Source organism: Chenopodium album, chromosome 10, assembly GCF_948465745.1.
Source record: "Chenopodium album chromosome 10, dcCheAlbu1.1, whole genome shotgun sequence".
Classification (NCBI taxonomy): Eukaryota; Viridiplantae; Streptophyta; class Magnoliopsida; order Caryophyllales; family Amaranthaceae; genus Chenopodium; species Chenopodium album.
This window is the reverse complement of record NC_137843.1, coordinates 13841733-13861231: the sequence shown is the minus strand read 5'-3', so window position 1 is coordinate 13861231 and position 19499 is coordinate 13841733. Positions and strand designations below refer to the sequence as shown.

General features: G+C 33.6%; 2 protein-coding genes across 2 annotated transcripts; both read right to left on the bottom strand.

Annotated features, from left to right (window-relative positions):
- Positions 1 to 4301: 4301 nt before the first annotated feature.
- LOC145564889 (uncharacterized) lies at positions 4302 to 5609 on the bottom strand. Its single transcript, XM_081625054.1, has 2 exons — positions 5323 to 5609; positions 4302 to 5187 (listed from the first exon to the last, which is right to left on the bottom strand). Exons 1-2 carry the CDS (start codon positions 5607 to 5609, stop codon positions 4302 to 4304), a joined length of 1173 nt encoding a protein of 390 aa, XP_081481180.1.
- A 4845-nt stretch (positions 5610 to 10454) lies between these two features.
- Positions 10455 to 12182, bottom strand: LOC145564888 (putative indole-3-pyruvate monooxygenase YUCCA10). The gene is made up of 4 exons (XM_081625053.1): positions 11571 to 12182; positions 11235 to 11468; positions 10866 to 10988; positions 10455 to 10643 (listed from the first exon to the last, which is right to left on the bottom strand). Exons 1-4 carry the CDS (start codon positions 12180 to 12182, stop codon positions 10455 to 10457), a joined length of 1158 nt encoding a protein of 385 aa, XP_081481179.1.
- Between the last annotated feature and the right edge of the window lie 7317 nt (positions 12183 to 19499).

Sequence of the window (19499 nt, the reverse complement as noted above, 5' to 3'; positions counted from 1 at the left end):
GGGGAAGGGGAAGGAGAGGGTGTTCTCCGGCGGGGGAAAGAGGAGGTTTTTTTTCTTTTTTTTAATTTTATTTATTTAAAAAAATTATTTTTATGTTTTTATTTTTTGGACAAATTAGGGCTTGATAAGTAGTGTCAAATTACCTTTTAAAACAAGTCGTTGACCGGTAATTAATGACTTGATAAAAGGAAACGCCACCAAAATTGGGTTTGTTAGAAAATATTTGATGGTTAGGATTATTAAAAATAAATGATTCAAAGTTGTGATTAATATTATCAAATTTTCCTTTTTTAAAGAGGCATTGCGGGCCAACTCCTAAAATGACCCTTGGACTAGCTAGCTCATGCATCAACCCAATCAAACCCTCGAGGCCTAAGGTTTCGGGCCTTACTTGGAACTTACTTTTCAAATTTTGAGCCCAACCTAATAGTGGCAGATCAAGCCATGGATTGGACCTACAGTTGTTAATGGCTGAGGTTGCTACTAAAATGATACAAACTTTGAGGGAAAAATTGTCAAAAATAATACAAATTTTGAGCGGTCCGTCAAAAACAAGTCAATCTTTTGATTATATCTGAATAATAAAAACTTTGAGGGAAATCCGTTTTTAACAAGATAATTTACCTACATCCTAAAGGATCGGTTAATATTTTTGTTTTTTTTTTAATAAAATTGTTTAATACTTTAATTAACTCCTAATCAAAAACATTACTTAACTTTTTCCTTAAAAAATTACTTAACTTACTAACCTAACTTTAATTAGATTTGTTAATCATCAAATAATCACCCATTCACCCCCCTCTCTCTCCCCTGCCCCCCTCTTTTCTCTTCCATCTTCAATCAAAAACCACCACCATCATCAATGACCACCGCAAACACAACCAACCAAAAATCAATTTTGCCTCCAACACCACCGAAACCAGAACACCGACGCCGCCAGTTCACCAGCAACACCGTCGGTCCACCACCGAACACTACAAGTCCGCCGGTCCTGTTGGAGTTGCTGCCCCTCCCCCTTGTCAAAGTCGAAATCCCCTAAGTTCACCTCCCATATTCGCCAATTTTGCATTAAATCTGAGTTTTCAAACTCAATCTCACAATCCCCCTTTCACTTTTCAAATTCTAGGCTTTTAATTTTAATTTTAATTTCAATTTCGACAATGAGGGGCAGGGACTCTAACGAGGAGGGGTTAGAAGTTGGTTTGTGGTGACTTCGGGCTGGATGGGATGGGTTTTGGTGATTATGGTGGGGTTTACGGTAAGTAAGAGGTGGGTTTTTGGATCTTGGTGGTAGTGGGTTGGGTTGGTATGGAGGTTTCGTAGGTTGGTATGGTGGTTTTGGTGGCTGGTATGGCAGTTTCGGTGGTTGGTATGGTTGTTTCGGTGGTTGGTATGGTGGTTGGTGGTTGTGGCTGTTGCTTGCGATGGTTTTTGGTGGTGCAGTGGGTGGTGGTGGTGGAACAAGGGAGGTGGCTGGGGCACGGATCGGAGGTCGCCGGAAGGCTGAGCGTCGGGAACATGATGTTGATAGGGGGGGAAGAGGTGGATGGGCGGGGGAGGGTTTTTTTTTTATAAAAAATAATAATAAATAATTAATAACATTTGATTTCTTTTTAAAATTAAAAATATTAAAAACATTCTAAAAATCAAATTAAATTATTTAACCAATCAAAAAGTGACATGTGTCCCACATACCTATAAATTAAGTCACCAACCGGTAGATTGACTTATTTTTGACGGACCGCTCAAAGTTTGTATTATTTTTGACAATTTTTTCTTTACTTTAATAAAAATGAACATTTTCTAATTGAACATATTTAACAATAATTTTGTATTACTTAATAATCAAATGTTCATTTTCATGTAGTATAATGTTCATTCTTATTAAATAAATGTTTATTTTCATATTATATGATATTCATTCTTATAAAAATAAATCTTCATTTTATTTTTTAATTAATACAAAATTTTTGTGACCTCACCCAAAAAATTGCAATATGAGTGATTTTATTAATATAGGCAAAATCTTCATCAATCCTTTAGTTTCTCTCTCCTTCGAAAAAAGGCATTTCTGACTCAACTTTACTCTCTTTCTCTACCCTTCACTTTCCTTCACAAACCTCCTTCAATTTACAACTCAAACCAACATCGAAAAAGTAAAGCCAATGGTCATATTCCAACGACAAGGTCCCTCTCTATAACAAAAGTGGTTTATAAGGACCTTTTTCACCATTTTGAACATATAAGATCTTCTTTCCTAAAAAGGTGAACAAATAAGTACCTTTTTAACAAATTTTCCTATTCGAGTTGGCTTAGAATCGCTAGTTGCGCTCATGACACTAGGCAGAAAAAAACTTTTTTTTTTTTCTAAGAAAAACCCAACAATATCGTATTATGTTGTTCAACCAATACGGCAATAACCTTGATTTGTATTTTTTTTATATACAAAAAAAACCAAAATAAAAAATCTTTATCTATCTCAGTCAGTTTCGTGCCCAACACGTTATCCATTGATATTTCTATCCTTATTTTTTTTGACAAAATATTTCTATCTCCCATTAACTAGATGTTAAGCAGCTCTGAGATAAGATGTTAAGTTTCTTTTTATAATCATCGAATTTCAATTTCACAATCTAGGGTTTATCGTCAAACTTCATTCTCATTACACACAATTTAGGTTCTTCTAAACTCGTTATTCAACTATTGATTGTAATCAGCCTGATTTGATAATCGAATATGGGAGAAAGGAAAGTATTAAACAAGTATTACCCGCCAAATTTCGATCCCAGTAAAATTCCAAGACGAAGAAAAGCGAAGAATCAACAAATGAAAGTTCGAACAATGTTGCCAATGAGTATTCGCTGCAATTTTTGTGGGAATTACATGTATGCAGGCACTAAATTCAATGGCAGGAAGGAAGATATCATTGAAGAAGAGACATATTTAGGGATTAAATGTTTCAGATTCTACTTCAATTGCACGAATTGCTCGAAATTGTTAAGAAGACTGACCCTCAGAACTCTGATTATGTAATTGAGGCTGGTGCAACGCGGCTTTTCGAGCATTGTCGAATTCGAGAGGATGTGGAGTCGGAAGACACAGGGGATGTAATGAAGGGGTTGGAGAATAGAATGTTGGAGTCGAAACGAGAGATGGATTTGGTAGCAAGGGTTGAGGAGGAAAATATCTGATTATGGATTTGATTAGTGTGCTTAAATAACAAATTAAAATCGCACTTTAATCTATTGTTTTTAGTACATATCTTTTAACAAGAACATAAAATCCAAATCTTGTCCACCTATAATAAACAGAAACTTTCTGAACCAAGAGATGTGTTGACAATGTGTAATTAAATGAAGATGACTTGAGCAAAATTGAAACTTCAGATGGTATTCATGGTAAGCAACCTAACTTGCAGCCTCTGGCTTCAGTACTCAGATTCATGGTGATGAGGAAGTGAGGAACCAGCTCAGAATTCAGACGGCGACAAAAAACTCTGTGAAGAATGAAGGGATTGCCCCTTGCATTGTAGTGAAGATGAATAAGCAAACAGAACATAATAAGGTATAGTCTGAACACTTTCCTGATTCTATTGGATGTCTAACATGAATATATGGATTTGTAGACTTTACTTCTGATATGACAATTTTGAGTTTGTTATATAAATGAAACTCCGTATTTGATTTATCTTCTTATTATCCTGTGGGGTAGATTCAGAGATTAAAATTTTGTTCCCCTGTTTTTAGTCTTATATGGGTTAGAATAGACTTTATTTTGCTAGCAGAAATATCCAGATGTTAGTTGATACAAGAAGTTACAAATCCAAAATCAACGTATGATAGTCAGCATAGCGAGTCTGTTAATGAGCTACTTGTGTTTGGCTTGAGAAGCTTTTGAACAAGTTCCTTTGTAATACATAAAAGCAACATAAACTGAATTTTCTTGATTTATGAGTAATTATAAGATTAAGTCTTAAAAAGTTAGTGAGAAATCCAGTATATAACTGTAATTCTATGGCTTTTCTGCTTCAAGGTTCATTTTCTTAGCTTTAACATTGGGAGATCATTACTCAAGTTGAGCACTCGAGCAGTTGAACTCAAATTTGGATTGGTTCTAGCTGAGCGGAGCTGCCCATGCTCGAGCACAACTCAGCATTTGATGATAAAGAAAATAGTAGTTTTATGTATGTATATATGAGCATAATCTGCATGAGCAGGAAATATACAATTGAGATTAAAACTTATATTTTGCAAGAACATAGTATATATTCTGATGCTTAAACAAACTAAGCATAATAGTTGCTACTCCCAGTTGGTCTTAATTTGATGAGTGTGCTTGAAATCACAAGTTAAAATCACAGTTCCATCAATTCTTTTTAGAACAAATCTTTCGACAAGAACATAACACCCAAATCTTGCCCACCATCCGATTCCTCCATACTCCTCATCTCTAATCATCCTCACTTGCTTTTCCTTCCCATTAACCCATCCAACTCTTTCTTGCTCCCATAACATTCTTTCAACAATCAACTTATTCAACCCAACACTTTGTTGTTCTCCCACGTTACCAATGGTCTGAAACCAAACCACCTTATTGTCTGAAGTTCTCTCATCTATAACAGCATCCTTTCCACCTACTGCAAACTCTTGTGTTCGAACAACAACATCCATCATCACCTTATTATTATTGCCTTGGTTATAACTACTATCAGTTATGAAAATCCTCTCCCACCGTTGTTCAAGTGTCATCTCATAGTACACTGAATCCTTTATTTGATCTTTCAACTTTCCTTCATGAATGAACATGAAAGGACAGTACCATTTACCAACACAAACAGGTTCTGAAGCTCCACGAGACAAGGGGAAGTTGAAGTCAGGAAGTTGTTTGCGCAGTGAACTATTAAGGCCATTGGCTTCTTCATATATGAAATCTTTGGAGTTTGTAGTTGATCTTTGGATGAGTGTAGGCAATTTGTTTCTTAAGGATCGCGGAGCATGACCATCAGGAGCAATGGATTTAACCACAAATCCTCTGCTTTCAGTGGTGCAGGTAACTTTCATCGAGTTCTCAAACTCGAACTGCTGATATATATCTATAGGATCCAAGGGTTTAGGTGTCACATCTTGAATATAACTCCCTCCGCAACTTATGCCTTTACCTTCTTCCTTTGAACAAGCATACGCTTCTCTATTTCCAAACAATCAAACCAAAAAAGCAAAACATGATAAAGCTTTGTAAGAAGTAAGCATCTGAGGTATTATGAAACCATTGCAAATATGACAGTATGCTCATATTCTATATGTATTCATATCTAATGCTTACCCTTTGTGCTTCTTATGTGCCTTGATAACGTAGTATCGATTTGAAGAAAGTGGCTGATTGATAACAGGAACAGCAAGGATTTGATCCCCATCATCAGTAAAAAGTATCTTGTTAGATGGAAGAGGCAAGTCGTTGATGCCGAGGCTCTTAGACTGACCAAAACAGGAAGGCATCAATGAACCATCGTCTTGGATAACAAGGTAACCCGAATTCGGACCTTCAGGGGGTGGAACTGAGAGCGAATCAGGGGATTTACTGTAAAAAGAAATAGGTCTAGTTACATACATGGTTGTTTTGTTACAGATTCACGGTGTTATCAACTATTCTTTTCAACTGACGTATAAATTGTGTACTATCTTCTTGTCTGTATATATCAGGTACCATCTTCCCATGTTATATAGTTGCTGTTTCAAGTTTTTTTTTTTAATTTTCTGCCTCATTTTTTTCTTGGATGGTCAGTGACTTGTTCATAGATTGCTTAATTGACTTGTTCTGTTTTAGATTAGAAGTAGCTTAATTATATATTAGTAAATGCTAAGGTTTGATCGAAGCTAAATACTTAAAGAAATAAGAGTTGTTAGATAGGAAAATAAGGATATGATGATGACAAGTTGACAATTCTATTTTACCAAGTATCTTGGTATAGTCATGGCTCATGGCTTATTTGATCACTACTCGTAGTACTACATTTCTTTATATGAAAAACATGCATTGAAACTTAATTACTAAGATATTTAAGTGATTTTCTAAGCCAACCTTTCTTGAAAAAATATAGCACATGGAGTATCTTAGTGGAATATTATTTTTGATTTTGTTGTGCTAATTTCCTATTGAAGAATAAGGAAAATTCACTTGAAAGAGCATTAACAATGGGGAGGATACATATATCCTTTTTCATTTTCTCCCCTTTCCTCCGTTTGATACATCACATTTTCTTTCCTCCACATCATTACCCATTATCTCAATTCTTTTCCTCATCCTCTTTCTCCGTCATTAATGAGAATCATTTCCTATTCTTTCTCTCCTGTTTACGTATACCTACATATATTCTCTCTCTTATTAATATACTCAAGTATTTTTTTAAACACCAAAATGTGGGTTTTTTTTTTTACAAAAGATACTATTAAAGAAAAACAGAATTACAACCTAAACATAAACTAATACAAGAATACAAAACAACCTACACACACTAAGAACTATTACTGGAAGAACGAAGAGAACAAAATACTGAAAATGTCTTGTAGCACACGAATAGCTGCGGAGCCCGAACAACCAAGAGAACCAACCCACATCCATACTGTGGACCAAGAGAAGCCGAATTGACTGAAGCAGTCGAGATGGACCAAGAGCGCATATCATAAACATTAAAGAGAACCCGACCTGGCATTGACAGCGAAGGAAAATCGTGATGGAAACTATTGGGAGACGGAAGGACCCGAAATATGCACCTTTTTGCTGAAGAACGTACCTGTGACACCACTCCTCTCCTAGGGATTAAAAAGCATATCTGCATCCTAGGAGTATGGGAACCAAACCTATAGAGTCATATATCCTAACGACTCTATGAGAAACCGTGCATCCAAATGTAGGATCTTTTCTTGAAACTCTACCAACATCAAAGATGGATAGCAAATGCAGGACTTTATTTGGTTAACCCAAACATCAAAGATGGATAGCCTCCTTCAAGATATTGATTAACAGCGATGACTGATCTTGTCATCACCCAAACTAACAAAGGGATGATAACAATTGCTTGGCGATGATAACAATTGCCTGAATGCCCATATCATCCCATAACCTAGCAACAAGACCCGCAAACCAAATCTTCCCTCCAAACCACACTCCTCCTGCAATCTCCATATACACGGAAAACCATCCACTCGCGCAAATAACTTCACCTCCCAGAGAATTGTTTTAACTACCAGGGGTACACATTCACACCCTGACAAGCCTATTTGTAGGACCACCAATCCAACTAATAAGAGAAAACTTAATCTTACAACCCTTAAAACCAACCAACAAGGCTCAAAAGACCACGACAACACTTCATTAACTTGCAAAGCTAGAACTATTCTAAGGAACTCTAACTCAGGACCAAGCTGAGAAAGAGGAATATTTAAAACCAAAACCCAACCAACAAAACAAGCAACTTAAACAACAGCAACATAAATACACTAAAGCAACACCAAAAACAACTAAAAGGAAACAAACTCATAAATAAACTAAAGCAAAACCAAAAACAACAACTAAAAGAAAACAAGCTCAAACTTACTTGAGAACAGAGTAAAAAGCAACGAAAAATTAATAAAACCTCACCGGCAAAAACTCAACCCAATACCAACAACAACACAAAGAACCCCTCACTGAACCTAACCTTGGATACGCGAGGAAACCCTAAACTTAACTTCACCTTTACCGCCGGGAATTAATTAATGAAATTCCTTTCAACGGCGGCGTTAACACTAGTCGTTGGTTCTTAATTCATTGAAGCTAGCCGCAAAACACTTGACGATGAACCCAATAATATGGAACCACCAAAGAGGACCTCTGAATTCTTCACCAACAGAGCAAAAAACGAAAAATGAAAAAAAACTAGAAAGGAAACGGATAGGAGAACTGGGCTCGCCAGCGACGGCTAGGCGAAGAGCGCCAGTCACTGGTGAGCAGGGGTTGAGAAAAGGTGGGGCGGTGGAGGATAAGAATGGGGGTTAAAGTGAGAGTAGTTCTTACAAGGTATTTATGATACCAAAATGTGGGTTAGATTGCACGCATGTTGAGGAGTTCTTTCCTCTTCACCAAGAGGATTACAACTTTTCCTTTTGCTAAGAAGACTCTTTTAGTATGCTCAACATCAATAAAGATCAAAGGATCCTTTAAGCAATAAAATAAAGGAAGGCTAAAAGGAGAGATATCCTATTCATTGCTGATGCTCTCAAAGGGATGAACAATGACTATGGATACGACGTACTTTATAATGCAATTGTATCCCTTTGTTGTTTATGGAGGTAGATAGCACGACATCTATAATGTTATTAAAACTCAAAAAGACAACATTCTAGTATGCTACAGCCATGTGTCATTCTCTTTCCCTCGATATGTTTTAGGTGCCACATGAGTGCTTTGTGTCACCCTAAGTGTCATCATTCTTCCCTCATCACATTGTAATACTCCATTTGTACCGTTTTTTTTTTTTTTTTTTTTTTTTTTTTTTGCACTATATGACTTATAAAGCTCTCACATAAAGTGGACCCATGGTGCAAAAAAAAAAAAGGAATAGAGGGAATAATGTTTTACTTTCCTTGAAAAAAACTCTTCATATTTAAATCCTTTTAAAATGTAGCTCATTAGAAATTGCACAATAACCTATATTCTACTTTGTATAATAGTATCTTTTTTTTTTGTGATATATATTTTTTTTTTGATGGGAAGATTAAAGATGTCATTTATAAAATAGCCAAACGGCACTTACAATCAATTTTTGAGAAATTTAAAATTTCAACAAAAATATATAAAACCCTAAAAATAACAACATCGTAGATGCATAAACTTCATCCGAATTGATACTAGCCTTAACAAAAAACTTCATCCGAAGCAATACAATCTGTGAGTTCGCTCTGATTCGGCATAAGATCTGCAGATGCATAATTTTTTGGATGAATATACTTCCGTGGTCTTCTAAACTCCGGTAGAAATTGCAAAACCTTCGATCTTCATTCTTCAATAAACAAGTAATTAAAATCCCTACCATGAACACCATCTTAAGGATGGTATCTTTTTATTGAAAGCAATTAAAGAGATTTTGGGGCTTTCCACCGGTAAAAACCAGTGGAAGCCCCTACAAAATTCACAAATAAAAATCAAGAATGAAGGAGATGAAGAGAAGTAGGGAAGGATTGAAGAAAAAACAAAGAAAAAACCCTAGCAAAAGAGGCTAGTATAATTAATGAATATATTTCATTAATACTTCCCTTAGGACTATATATAGCATTTTTCATTAAAGTTATAAAATTATAATGATGGGGCATCATCCGGGCCAATAAATACTTATTGTATAAAATGGACTAGATTGTATTCGTGCTTTATTTCACTTGCTCTAATCCGATATACTGTTAAATCAATAGATTCACTATAATATGCACTTTCTAAATATGGAATTTTGTAATTTTAGTAACTTCAAAATTAAAGATCTTAAACGATAAACAAGCCCTAATTAAAAAAAAAAAAAAAAAAAAAAAAAAAAAAAAAAACCAAAACAAAACAATCTTAACTTATTTCGACGTAATATACTACCTTCGTTAGATATAAAATACTCCAAAGCTGCAACTAATATTTAACAGAAGTAGTATATAATTTGATCTAGTAATTAATTCTTAAATAAGCAAATATCAACTTGAGTAAATTGAACTAAACATAGCCCTACATCAACTTTTATCTTTAAAACATTATTAAGAAGGTGGCTTATACTTTAGTGTAAATTAGGTTAGGTCCCGTGCCATACACGGTTATTTTAATTACCCCATATCTTCTTATGACAAATTAATTTATTTATAGCATAAATTATAAAAATTGTTAATCTTGAACAAAATTGAAGTAACATGGAATATTTGATCAAGATCAAATTTTTAAAAAATATTCCACCAAAATTACATCTTCTTGAAAAAAATTATATATTTTCTTACTATTCCATAATTAATTTCATATTTACATAAAAATTGGTAAATATTATTGCTCATTTATATAGTTGACAAAAACAAACTTTTTTTAAATAACTTCCGTGAAAAAATAAAATAAAATAGTAATCAATTATTAAAAAAAATATATATACTAAGGACACACCAGAAATTGACACGAGTCATTGCTGGTGTGTCTTTTAGTATATTGTTATTGATGATTATTATTGATTGATTGATTAAGCTCCTTCTTCCGTTTAACGATAATAATAATGCTAAAAGCATAAGTTAGATGATGAATATGTAATAGCAATATCTATTAATTTATAAATTTATTTGATAGCAACATGTATTTTAGATTTAATTTGCACCAGCCTATGGGTCGTAATAGCTTAAAAAGCAAAGTAAAAAAATAAATTATTCTAGAAAACTCAGCACTAACCACTAAGATACATATAAAAGTTAAATATCTTCACAAAGCACAGTTCTTAAAACCATCTCAATATCGTTGGCAATGGCTATGGCATCCTTTGAAACACCTTGTAGTCCCATTCTCGATAATCCAGCACAATATAATTTATTCTTTCCTTTCCAGTGATTTGGGAAACGATTCTTTGGAAATCCATCGTTCTTTAGTATAAAATCATAATCCTAAGAGAAAAAAAAAAAAAAAAAAAAAAAAAAAAAAAAAAAAAAAATCATTTTTAAGTGTATGTTAAAATAATATATTATACTTATTGATAAAGTAAACCCAAGAGAAAAATAATGCATAAATAATATGATTAATCTCTATCTATGTGTGCATACATGTGTGTGATACTAAGATTGGATTGTTACTTAAGTTACATAAACTTGAGGTAAAAGTGTATATACCGTAAGCCATTCACAAGCCGTGCTTTTGAATCCTGTTGCAAATATTATTGCATCAAAGCTTAATTCAACTTTATCTTCAAATATGACTTTGCTCTTATTAATTCTCTCAATCCCCGGCAAAACCTATAAGTTTCACAAATAAATTGAAAAAGACAGGTAAGAAATTTGCAAATAAAATACAACATATGATAAATTTGGTGGTACTTTTTATATATATGAAGATATTCATGGTAGTTAGTAATTTATTATATTAACATTATTCAAGATTGTCCATTTTGTCCCCATACAATGAAACAACAAATTATCCAAGGGATGAAAAAGTTGAATCACAAAAATTTATTAACAAATAAATAATTAAAAGAAATTTACCTTAATTGCTCCGGATTGAATTTTGGCAATAGTTCCCACATCAATAACCGGGCTTCTTCCCTTTGTTGCCTTAAGCAAAAAAGGGCCTTCATTTGGTCGATAGATTCCGTACTTTGATAAATTCCCGTATTTCAAGTAGCTAGCAAGAGTGACTAGAGCGTCCACTGTTGATAAACTAAAGTACTTTAGCAAGTGCATCCCTACAAAGATCATTTCTCTTGCAACCACATGAACCTATATGAACCAACAACAATAAAAGAATAATACATAAGTATGGTTTATTTGTGTTTCCTATATTTACAAGATAAAAAATGTGATTAAAAAAAAAAAATTTACCGGGTTTCTAATAATAATTGAAGTGTTGGCTCCTGAATTACACAAATCATAACTAATTTCCATCCTAGAATTACCACAACCAACGACCAACACATCTTTGTTTTGAAATTCACGACCAGACTTATATTCACTAGAGTGCAATACATCTCCCTTAAAATCCTTCAAACTGGGGATATTAGGGATGTAACTCTTGCCATTTTCACCTGTTGCGACTACCAAAAAACTCGCGACGAAAAATTTAGATGTTTTCACAAAAGTGTCCTTAGCTTCAACTAGCCATTTTCCCTTGGCTTTATCAAATGATGCAGATTCAACAGAGTGAAAGTATCGTGGCCTAATATCAAATTCGAAAACATAATCATCAATGTATTCTATGAAATCATTCTTACTCATATATTTCTTAGATTGTGGTGCATGGGGCTTATGGGGTAATGAGCAAAATTCTTTTGCTAGATGAAGATGGCATCGATCATAAGCGCGTTTCTTCCAAAGAGAAGCACAACAATCTTCCTTTTCAAGAACAATGTAAGGAATAGATTTTTTGGTTAAGCATGCAGCAATGCCTAGTCCCGCAGGACCTGCTCCCACTATTAGGACAAAGGTTTCTTCCATATGTTTGTTTGTTTTTTTTTTTAATTGTTTTGATTTGCAAAAGAAGGTATATATTCAAAGGGAGCAATTGGATTTTGGGGTGAGTGTTTTTTTTATTTTTTTTTACTTGAGGAATGAAATAATTTGGGACTAAATAGTGTGTTTCGAATTACCCTTCCAGAGTGTTTAGTGTCTATATAGAGGGTTGTGTTGTAATATGACAATGAATATTACATTTATATGATGATTTTTGTACTTTTTAGAGATAGCACATTGTCATGTGGTGTTAATAATACTAGATTTTTCAAGTAATTTTGATATTTTATGATTTACAGAATATAACTTACTAGGACATGCTAAAAAGTAATAAAACAAAATAAGCATTCCTATATTTAATGTAAATAATATGACAATTAGTACTTGTAAACTTGGTAGATTAATTTTTTTGTGATGATTTGGGTAACTTTTTGGAGGGCGCACATTGACATGCGTTCTTACTAATATTTGACAAATTGGCATTATAAGATCTACAACATATAATTTGCCAGGAGGTATAAAAAACTAAATAAACTGACAACATTTTCTAAATTTGATGTGAATTCAATATAGTAAAACGATATCTTAATTGATTCCATTTTTTCTTGACAGTTTTACTAAGTCTAAATAACTTATACAAAATTAGCATTAATAATTCTCTAATTCTTTTAGTTGCATTGTAATTCTAGGACATAATTGAAATGAAATAGAATGTATAAAATTAGTATTTAATTAATATTATTTTTACGTTAATTAAAATGAATAAAAAAAAATAGAAAGGTGCATAGGTAAAAAGGCACTAAATTCACCAAGCATTCATCTATGTATCCTACAAAAAAAATTCACCTACACAAAAGATATATTGTAAGAGGAATTTATGATTATAAGATGCCTAATTATTTATCAAATTAATGGTCATGTATGTGTATTGGATTTTCTATAGCCAAATCATCAATGGATTAGCTAAAATTAAATATCTTATGTACATAAACTTAATTGTGAGTATAATACCTAATTATCTATATCAAAGGTCATTGGATTTTCTATAGCCAAATCATCAATGGATTAGCTGAAATTAATATCTTATGTACATAAACTTAATTGTGAGTACAATACCTAATTATCTATATCAAAGGTCATTGGATTTTCTATAGCCAAATCATCAATGGATTAGCTGAAATTAAATATCTTATGTACATAACCTTAATTGTGAGTATAATACCGAATTATTTATATCAAAGGTCATGTATATATGTGCATTGGACTTCTATAGCCAAACATCAATGGGTTAGCTAAGTTTAAATATCTTATGTAATTGTGATTACAATGACTATTTTTTTTAACACATAATAGACGATTTATATATTAATTATAAAGTTTTACAAACCATGAACCTAAGAGTTTAACAACACAAAGTCTCAAACCATTAACAAAATATGAGACTGATACATAGCAAACTAGGAATGATCCCCTATGAAGCTGAAAATTTGAGATCAAACACCTAGAACAACAACAGGTGCCCCCCCGAAAAGCATTAAAAAACTGAAAGCTAAAAACACTGAAACTGTAGATTAATTTGACAGGGGATATTTCAATCCTCTTGCTCCCCCTGATCCTCCTCTTGTGCTGCAGCGGCAATAGCAGCGAGTTCTGCATTGTAGAAAGGCTTGATATTATCAGGACATGCCATGTGAATATGATGGCCAACACTCATCTCCAATCCAATGGCTGCTAGTTCGTGAGCTACATCATTGTTGTTCCTCTGCACATGGATGATTTCGAAGACATCAAAGAACTTGATTATTTCCTCAATATCCCTGACAACAGCAGCTAACTTGTGGTGAAGATTATTCCCTACTGATCTGAGCATAACTCTAATTGATAGAGCGTCCACCTCCAATTCAACCTCCTTCATTTCAAGGTGTTTCACCATATGAAGGCCCTCCCTTATACCATGAAGTTCAGCTGAAAAAGCTGAAACAACATTATATTTGCTCGAAAATCCCATAATCCAAGTGCCATCATCTCTTCTAACAACCCCTCCACCAGCAGCAACATTGATTCTCACCCAAGAGCCGTCTGTGTTGAGTTTCACCCAACCTTTGAGGGGTGGATTCCAAGAATTTAGCACTCTTGAGCTACTTGGAGCATTAAAAGCTATAGCCTTGCCCTGCATAATATGGTTAGTACATTGATAATCAATAATGAACCTACTGAAAACAACTCGAGAATTATGCATCTTTAGATGTAAACCAGTGGTGTTCCTTTGCCTCCATATATGCCAAAGAGCAATGGTGAAGGTCATCTTCCAATGGTTGTCAAAGCCGAGATTATAATTAAGCCGGCTATACCAATCCATAACATATAGGTGTGAAAGTTAAAACCGACAGGAAGTTGGATTTTAGCAAATATATCCTTCCAAAGGATGGAGGAAGAAAAGCAATCTCTAAACAAGTGCAAATGAGATTCATTATACATATTACATCTAGCACATAAAGGGGAAATATTGGGAAGAAAAATTGTTAACTTCTCAGCTACAGGGAGAATACTATGCACTATGTTCCAGAGAAGCATTCTATATTTCGATGGTACAGTTATTTTCCACAAAGATTTCCAAGCAGTGAAGAAAGAGAAGGAAGAGTATGAGGGAGAAATAAGGGAATGACATGCCGATTTAATTGTAAACTCTCCAGATTATGAAAGAGTCCAGTGAATAAAATCGTCAGCTTTTGAAATAGAAGAGATTGGAGTTGCCAAAATTTCTGAAATTAAAGCAGGAGACAGAAGATGTTTAATACTATCCAAATCCCAAACTCCATCTCTAATGATGTTCTGAACAAGCCAATGAGCTTTAGAGGGGGGAACTTCATCAGACATTAGAAGATAAATAGGACCCTTTCCCACGCAATGATGGTACCACAAAGAAGTGGTAGCACCATTACCTATGCCAATTCTAAGACCCGAGGCAAGAATCAATCTACCTTTAAGAATATCCTTCCATAATTGAGAATGAGAAGCCTTAGGTGTGCACTCAAACAAAGCTGATTTTTTTAATATTTTTCAATGAAAATCCTAACCCAAAGCTTAGAAGGATTATTAAGCATAGACCAACTCAATTTAGCCAGGAAGCACAAATTCCACTCTCTAAGGCTCTGTTCTTTTGAGCTTCTGGGCAGATCAGATTAAATTTCAGCAGAGTAGAGTAGAGCCGAGCCGAGCAGAGCAGATTTCAACATTATTATTAATATTATTATTAATGTTATTATTATTAATGTTGTTGTTATTATTATTATTATTATTATTATTATTATTATTATTATTATTATTATTATTATTAAGTGCATATACCATTGATTTAGGTGAGTGAAAACATAAATAAATGTGTACCATATTTAACATATGTTAATAGTAGAAAGATAAAAGACAATGGTTTACTTATATTTATTTCACAAAAATTTTAAAATAAAATGATTTAATAAGTAATAATGATTTTACTTATAAATTTGTCTTAATCATATATTTTTAACCCTCAAAATAATAATTATATACAAAGTACTACTTGAAAACAACCTCTTTTTTTAATTCTTAAATTGTATGGAAAGATTTGAAAAATAATTTAACTCAATGAATTAACAATCAATACCCACATAAAATGTTTCTACACATTGTGATTCTAATATCAAATGTTTATAAAAGAAATTGTTATTAATTGTTACTATTATTATTTATTTTTTTGAAAGAATTGTTATAATTATTAGAAGTTATTAATTAATAATATTATTAAATATTAATTCTTAATAGTTTGAACTATTAAATATTATTATTGATAATTATTATTAATTATTATTATGATTAATAAATATTAATTATTATTAATATTAATAATTATTAAAATTATTTTTAATATCAATAATTATTATAATTATTCAAAATAATAAATTATTATCATCAATACAATATTAATTATTATTATTATTATTGTTATTATTAATTATTATTTGAAAACAGAGCAGAGCATATTTGATTTGAGAAGAGCATAGCAGAGCAGGGCTCAGCAGAGCAAAGCAGCTCTAAAGAACGGGGCCTAAGTCTCCTAATACCTAAACCACCAGCTGCTAAGGCATTGTGACATACTTCCATCCCAACCTAGGACTATAGGGGACACTATCAACCTTGTTCCAAAGAAACTTTCGATACCTTTGCTCAATTTTATCTAACACTGAAAAGGGAATGAGATTGGTTTGCATATGATAAACCGGATAAGAACTCAAAACCGACTTAACCAAAGTGCATCTTCCTGCCAAATTCAAGAGTTTAGCTTGCCACCCTTTAATTCTACCCATGGTTTTTTCTAGAATCCCGAAATAGTGATAGATTTTCAGCTTATTGGGGCTAATCTCAATACCCAAATATTTCCCAAAGGAGGTAGTGCATCTAAAACCAAAAAATTGGGCTAATCAAATGATTCATCTTAGCCGGAAAAATCATAGAAGACTTACCTTGATTAATTCTCAAACCCGAGATGTCACCAAAAGAATTTATGACCTTCATCATCTCCTTAACATTCTTATGTGCATGAAATTTATATCTCCTTAACATTCTAAACTTACCTTGATTACAATGGCTATTAAAGATGAAATTTATATCTTATGTGCATGAACTTAATTATGGTTATAAAGTGCATAGTAGCCTAGTAGGTATTGGATAGTTCCATATTTGTACATGAACTTATCCAAATAAACTTGCCTAACATTTAGGCTTGTGGATGAGCTTATCCAAGTTGTGTGCACGATCAAACTTATAAGAGCCAAAAAACATTGTGTTGATCTTTCAAAATTGGGGCTTGAGCATGACTTGGACCACACATTGTGCTATGCTAATGAAACCTTAATAATTTTTTATATTTTTGGTCAGCAAGCATGTTGACGTGCTGTTCAGACCGCAATGCTCGAGCTAATGTCAAAATCTGCCAAAAATTGATATATATGGATAGTTCATGGCCCACTAACATACCTACCTTATATTGGATGTGTCATGTCGAGCCATATTCATGTCCGACTCAAACACCCCTTGACCCATACACAACTATAAGTGGTAGCTATTTGACTCGGCCCATGCTCAACTAGTTTGTAATTTGAAGGTTTCAATACCTGAAATGACTTGAAAATTACTCTTCTGGATTTGAAGTGACTAAACTGAATTTTGGTCTGGGTGGCTGCATAGACATAGTGATTTAGCATGATGTGTTGACATGACTCTGTTAGACCCAAACCTACCAACCTGCAATCTCGGTTTGATACCTCTGTGAGCTAAGTCGGTTCATAAGGTGTGGTACCGGGTGTGTGAGGGAGCCAGAATTCTGATAGAATTGAGTTGAGCTGATCAAAACAGGTCTTTTAGTCTTGTAAGTTGTAACAAATTATACAAAATGATGAGGCAAAGGTTGACCAAAGCCCAATCACTCGGTGGATTTTGGACTTCTGGCTTCCCCAGCCCATTACACAACCTTTAGTTGTAGATTTGAACATCATAAGATCTTGCTCTAAACTGCCATTATACCATATTTATTTATCATGAGATTTTGCTCTTAAAATTTTTGAAGGATAAGAATTACTAACATCATAAGATTTTGCTCTAGAAACTGCCAAATTTTTTTTTTTTTTTTCATAAGATTTTCCTCTTAAGAATATTGAAGGATAAGAATTATTATCATTGAATAAGCATATACAAATTCCTCAATTTATTCTCAGTTTTACAAATTGTATGTGCAAATTGTAAGCTATGGACTAATTCAAACTCACAAGATATCAATTTACTTGTCAAAAATGGTCCAAACATCAACCCATTTAATCCTCACTTGATGAGTGTGATTAAAATCAAAATTCAAAGCAATGCTTCCATCCATTCTTTTGAACACAAATCTCTCAACCAACATATAACAAGCAAACATCTTATATGTACCATCATATGCTCCATATTCCTCTACTCGAGCAATATTTGCGTGCTTTTCCGTGTTATTAGACCATCCAACTCTTTCTTGCTCCCACATCATTCGCTCTACAACCAATGAACTTAACCCAATCCTACAACCATCACCGTTGTAGTTGTCTATTACTCGAAACCACTGCATCCCTGCACTACCCCTGTCATTAGTCTCATTACTAATTTCCACGGCTTCCTTTCCATTAACCTTAACTCTTTGAGTAGGAATAGTAACATTAAAAGACACAATGTTTCCTTCAGTACCATTGTTTTTGTGGTAATAAATCCTCTTCCATATTTGCTCGAGTTTTACCTCATAGAACATAGACCTTTTTACCTGTTCTTTTAGTGTCCTTTCTTTGACAAACATGAAAGGAGTATACCATTCACCTACCAATAGTACTTTGGAACATTCTTCTGATGGTAAGAAGTTAAAGTCAGGAAGACGAGCACGTAGAGCATAATTTAGTCCATCAGCTACACCAAGTGTGAAATTTTTTTGATCTGAATTCCATAGTCTCCACCCTCCATTTCTCATGAACGTTGGAGGATGACAATCAGATGCTACAGATTTGACGCGAAACATAGAATTTCCCCATTTTGTGGTAGATGAAAACTCAAATTGTTGTTTTTTGTCAATAGGATTCAGTTCTTTTGTTTTTTTATCTCTGATGTTGCTGATGCAGAAACAGCTTGTCTGCCTGTTGTCCTCCGTCGAACTTGTATAAGCCTCCCTGACAATGAAACCATTTATCACACAATTTAATCCAACAAAAAGAAACAATAAATAGTTCTGTATGTTCAGTATTGGCATACTTTTTCTTCTTGTGAAAGGAGAGGAAACTCAAAACTCGCAATAAGGACAGATTGAACAATCTATCACAATCCAGTAGCTAATAACATAGTTTTTTTTTTTTTTAAATCCATACATACCCTTTATGATTGCCTTCATTCTTGATGGAATAATACTGATGAGATGATAAGGGTTGATTAATAACAGGTATCAAGAACAAAGGGTAGTTAGTGGTATTTTTGTCACTTTTGTGCTGAATAATGAGGGACTTGTTCTGTGGAAAAGGGAGATTTGTTGTAAACGAGTTGTTGCACAACCCGAAACAGGTAGTTGATGTGGAATCTTCATCTTGCAATACGAGATAGCCGGAATTTGGACCTTCAGGAGGTGGCTGAGCAAGAGCCTCAGGGGACTTCCTATACAGAGACAGAAGCCTTGTTACATACATTTTGTCTTCAACAAAGTTGGACCTGATGTTCTGTTGAATTCATATTTGTACAAAAATAAAGTAAATAGATGACTTTCAC

What these genes read in the sequence shown, in the direction of transcription:
- LOC145564888 (XM_081625053.1), bottom strand. Translation starts at nt 12,182, where the DNA reads ATGGAAGAAACCTTTGTCCTAATAGTGGGAGCAGGTCCTGCGGGACTA. An exon ending in CAATTATTATTAGAAACCCG is followed by an intron (nt 11,469 to 11,570) that starts GTAAATTTTTTT and finishes TGGTTCATATAG; the next exon opens with GTTCATGTGGTTGCAAGAGA. An exon ending in TTCAATCCGGAGCAATTAAG is followed by an intron (nt 10,989 to 11,234) that starts GTAAATTTCTTT and finishes TGAAACTTATAG; the next exon opens with GTTTTGCCGGGGATTGAGAG.
- LOC145564889 (XM_081625054.1), bottom strand. Translation starts at nt 5,609, where the DNA reads ATGTATGTAACTAGACCTATTTCTTTTTACAGTAAATCCCCTGATTCG. An exon ending in GCACATAAGAAGCACAAAGG is followed by an intron (nt 5,188 to 5,322) that starts GTAAGCATTAGA and finishes GTTTGGAAATAG; the next exon opens with AGAAGCGTATGCTTGTTCAA.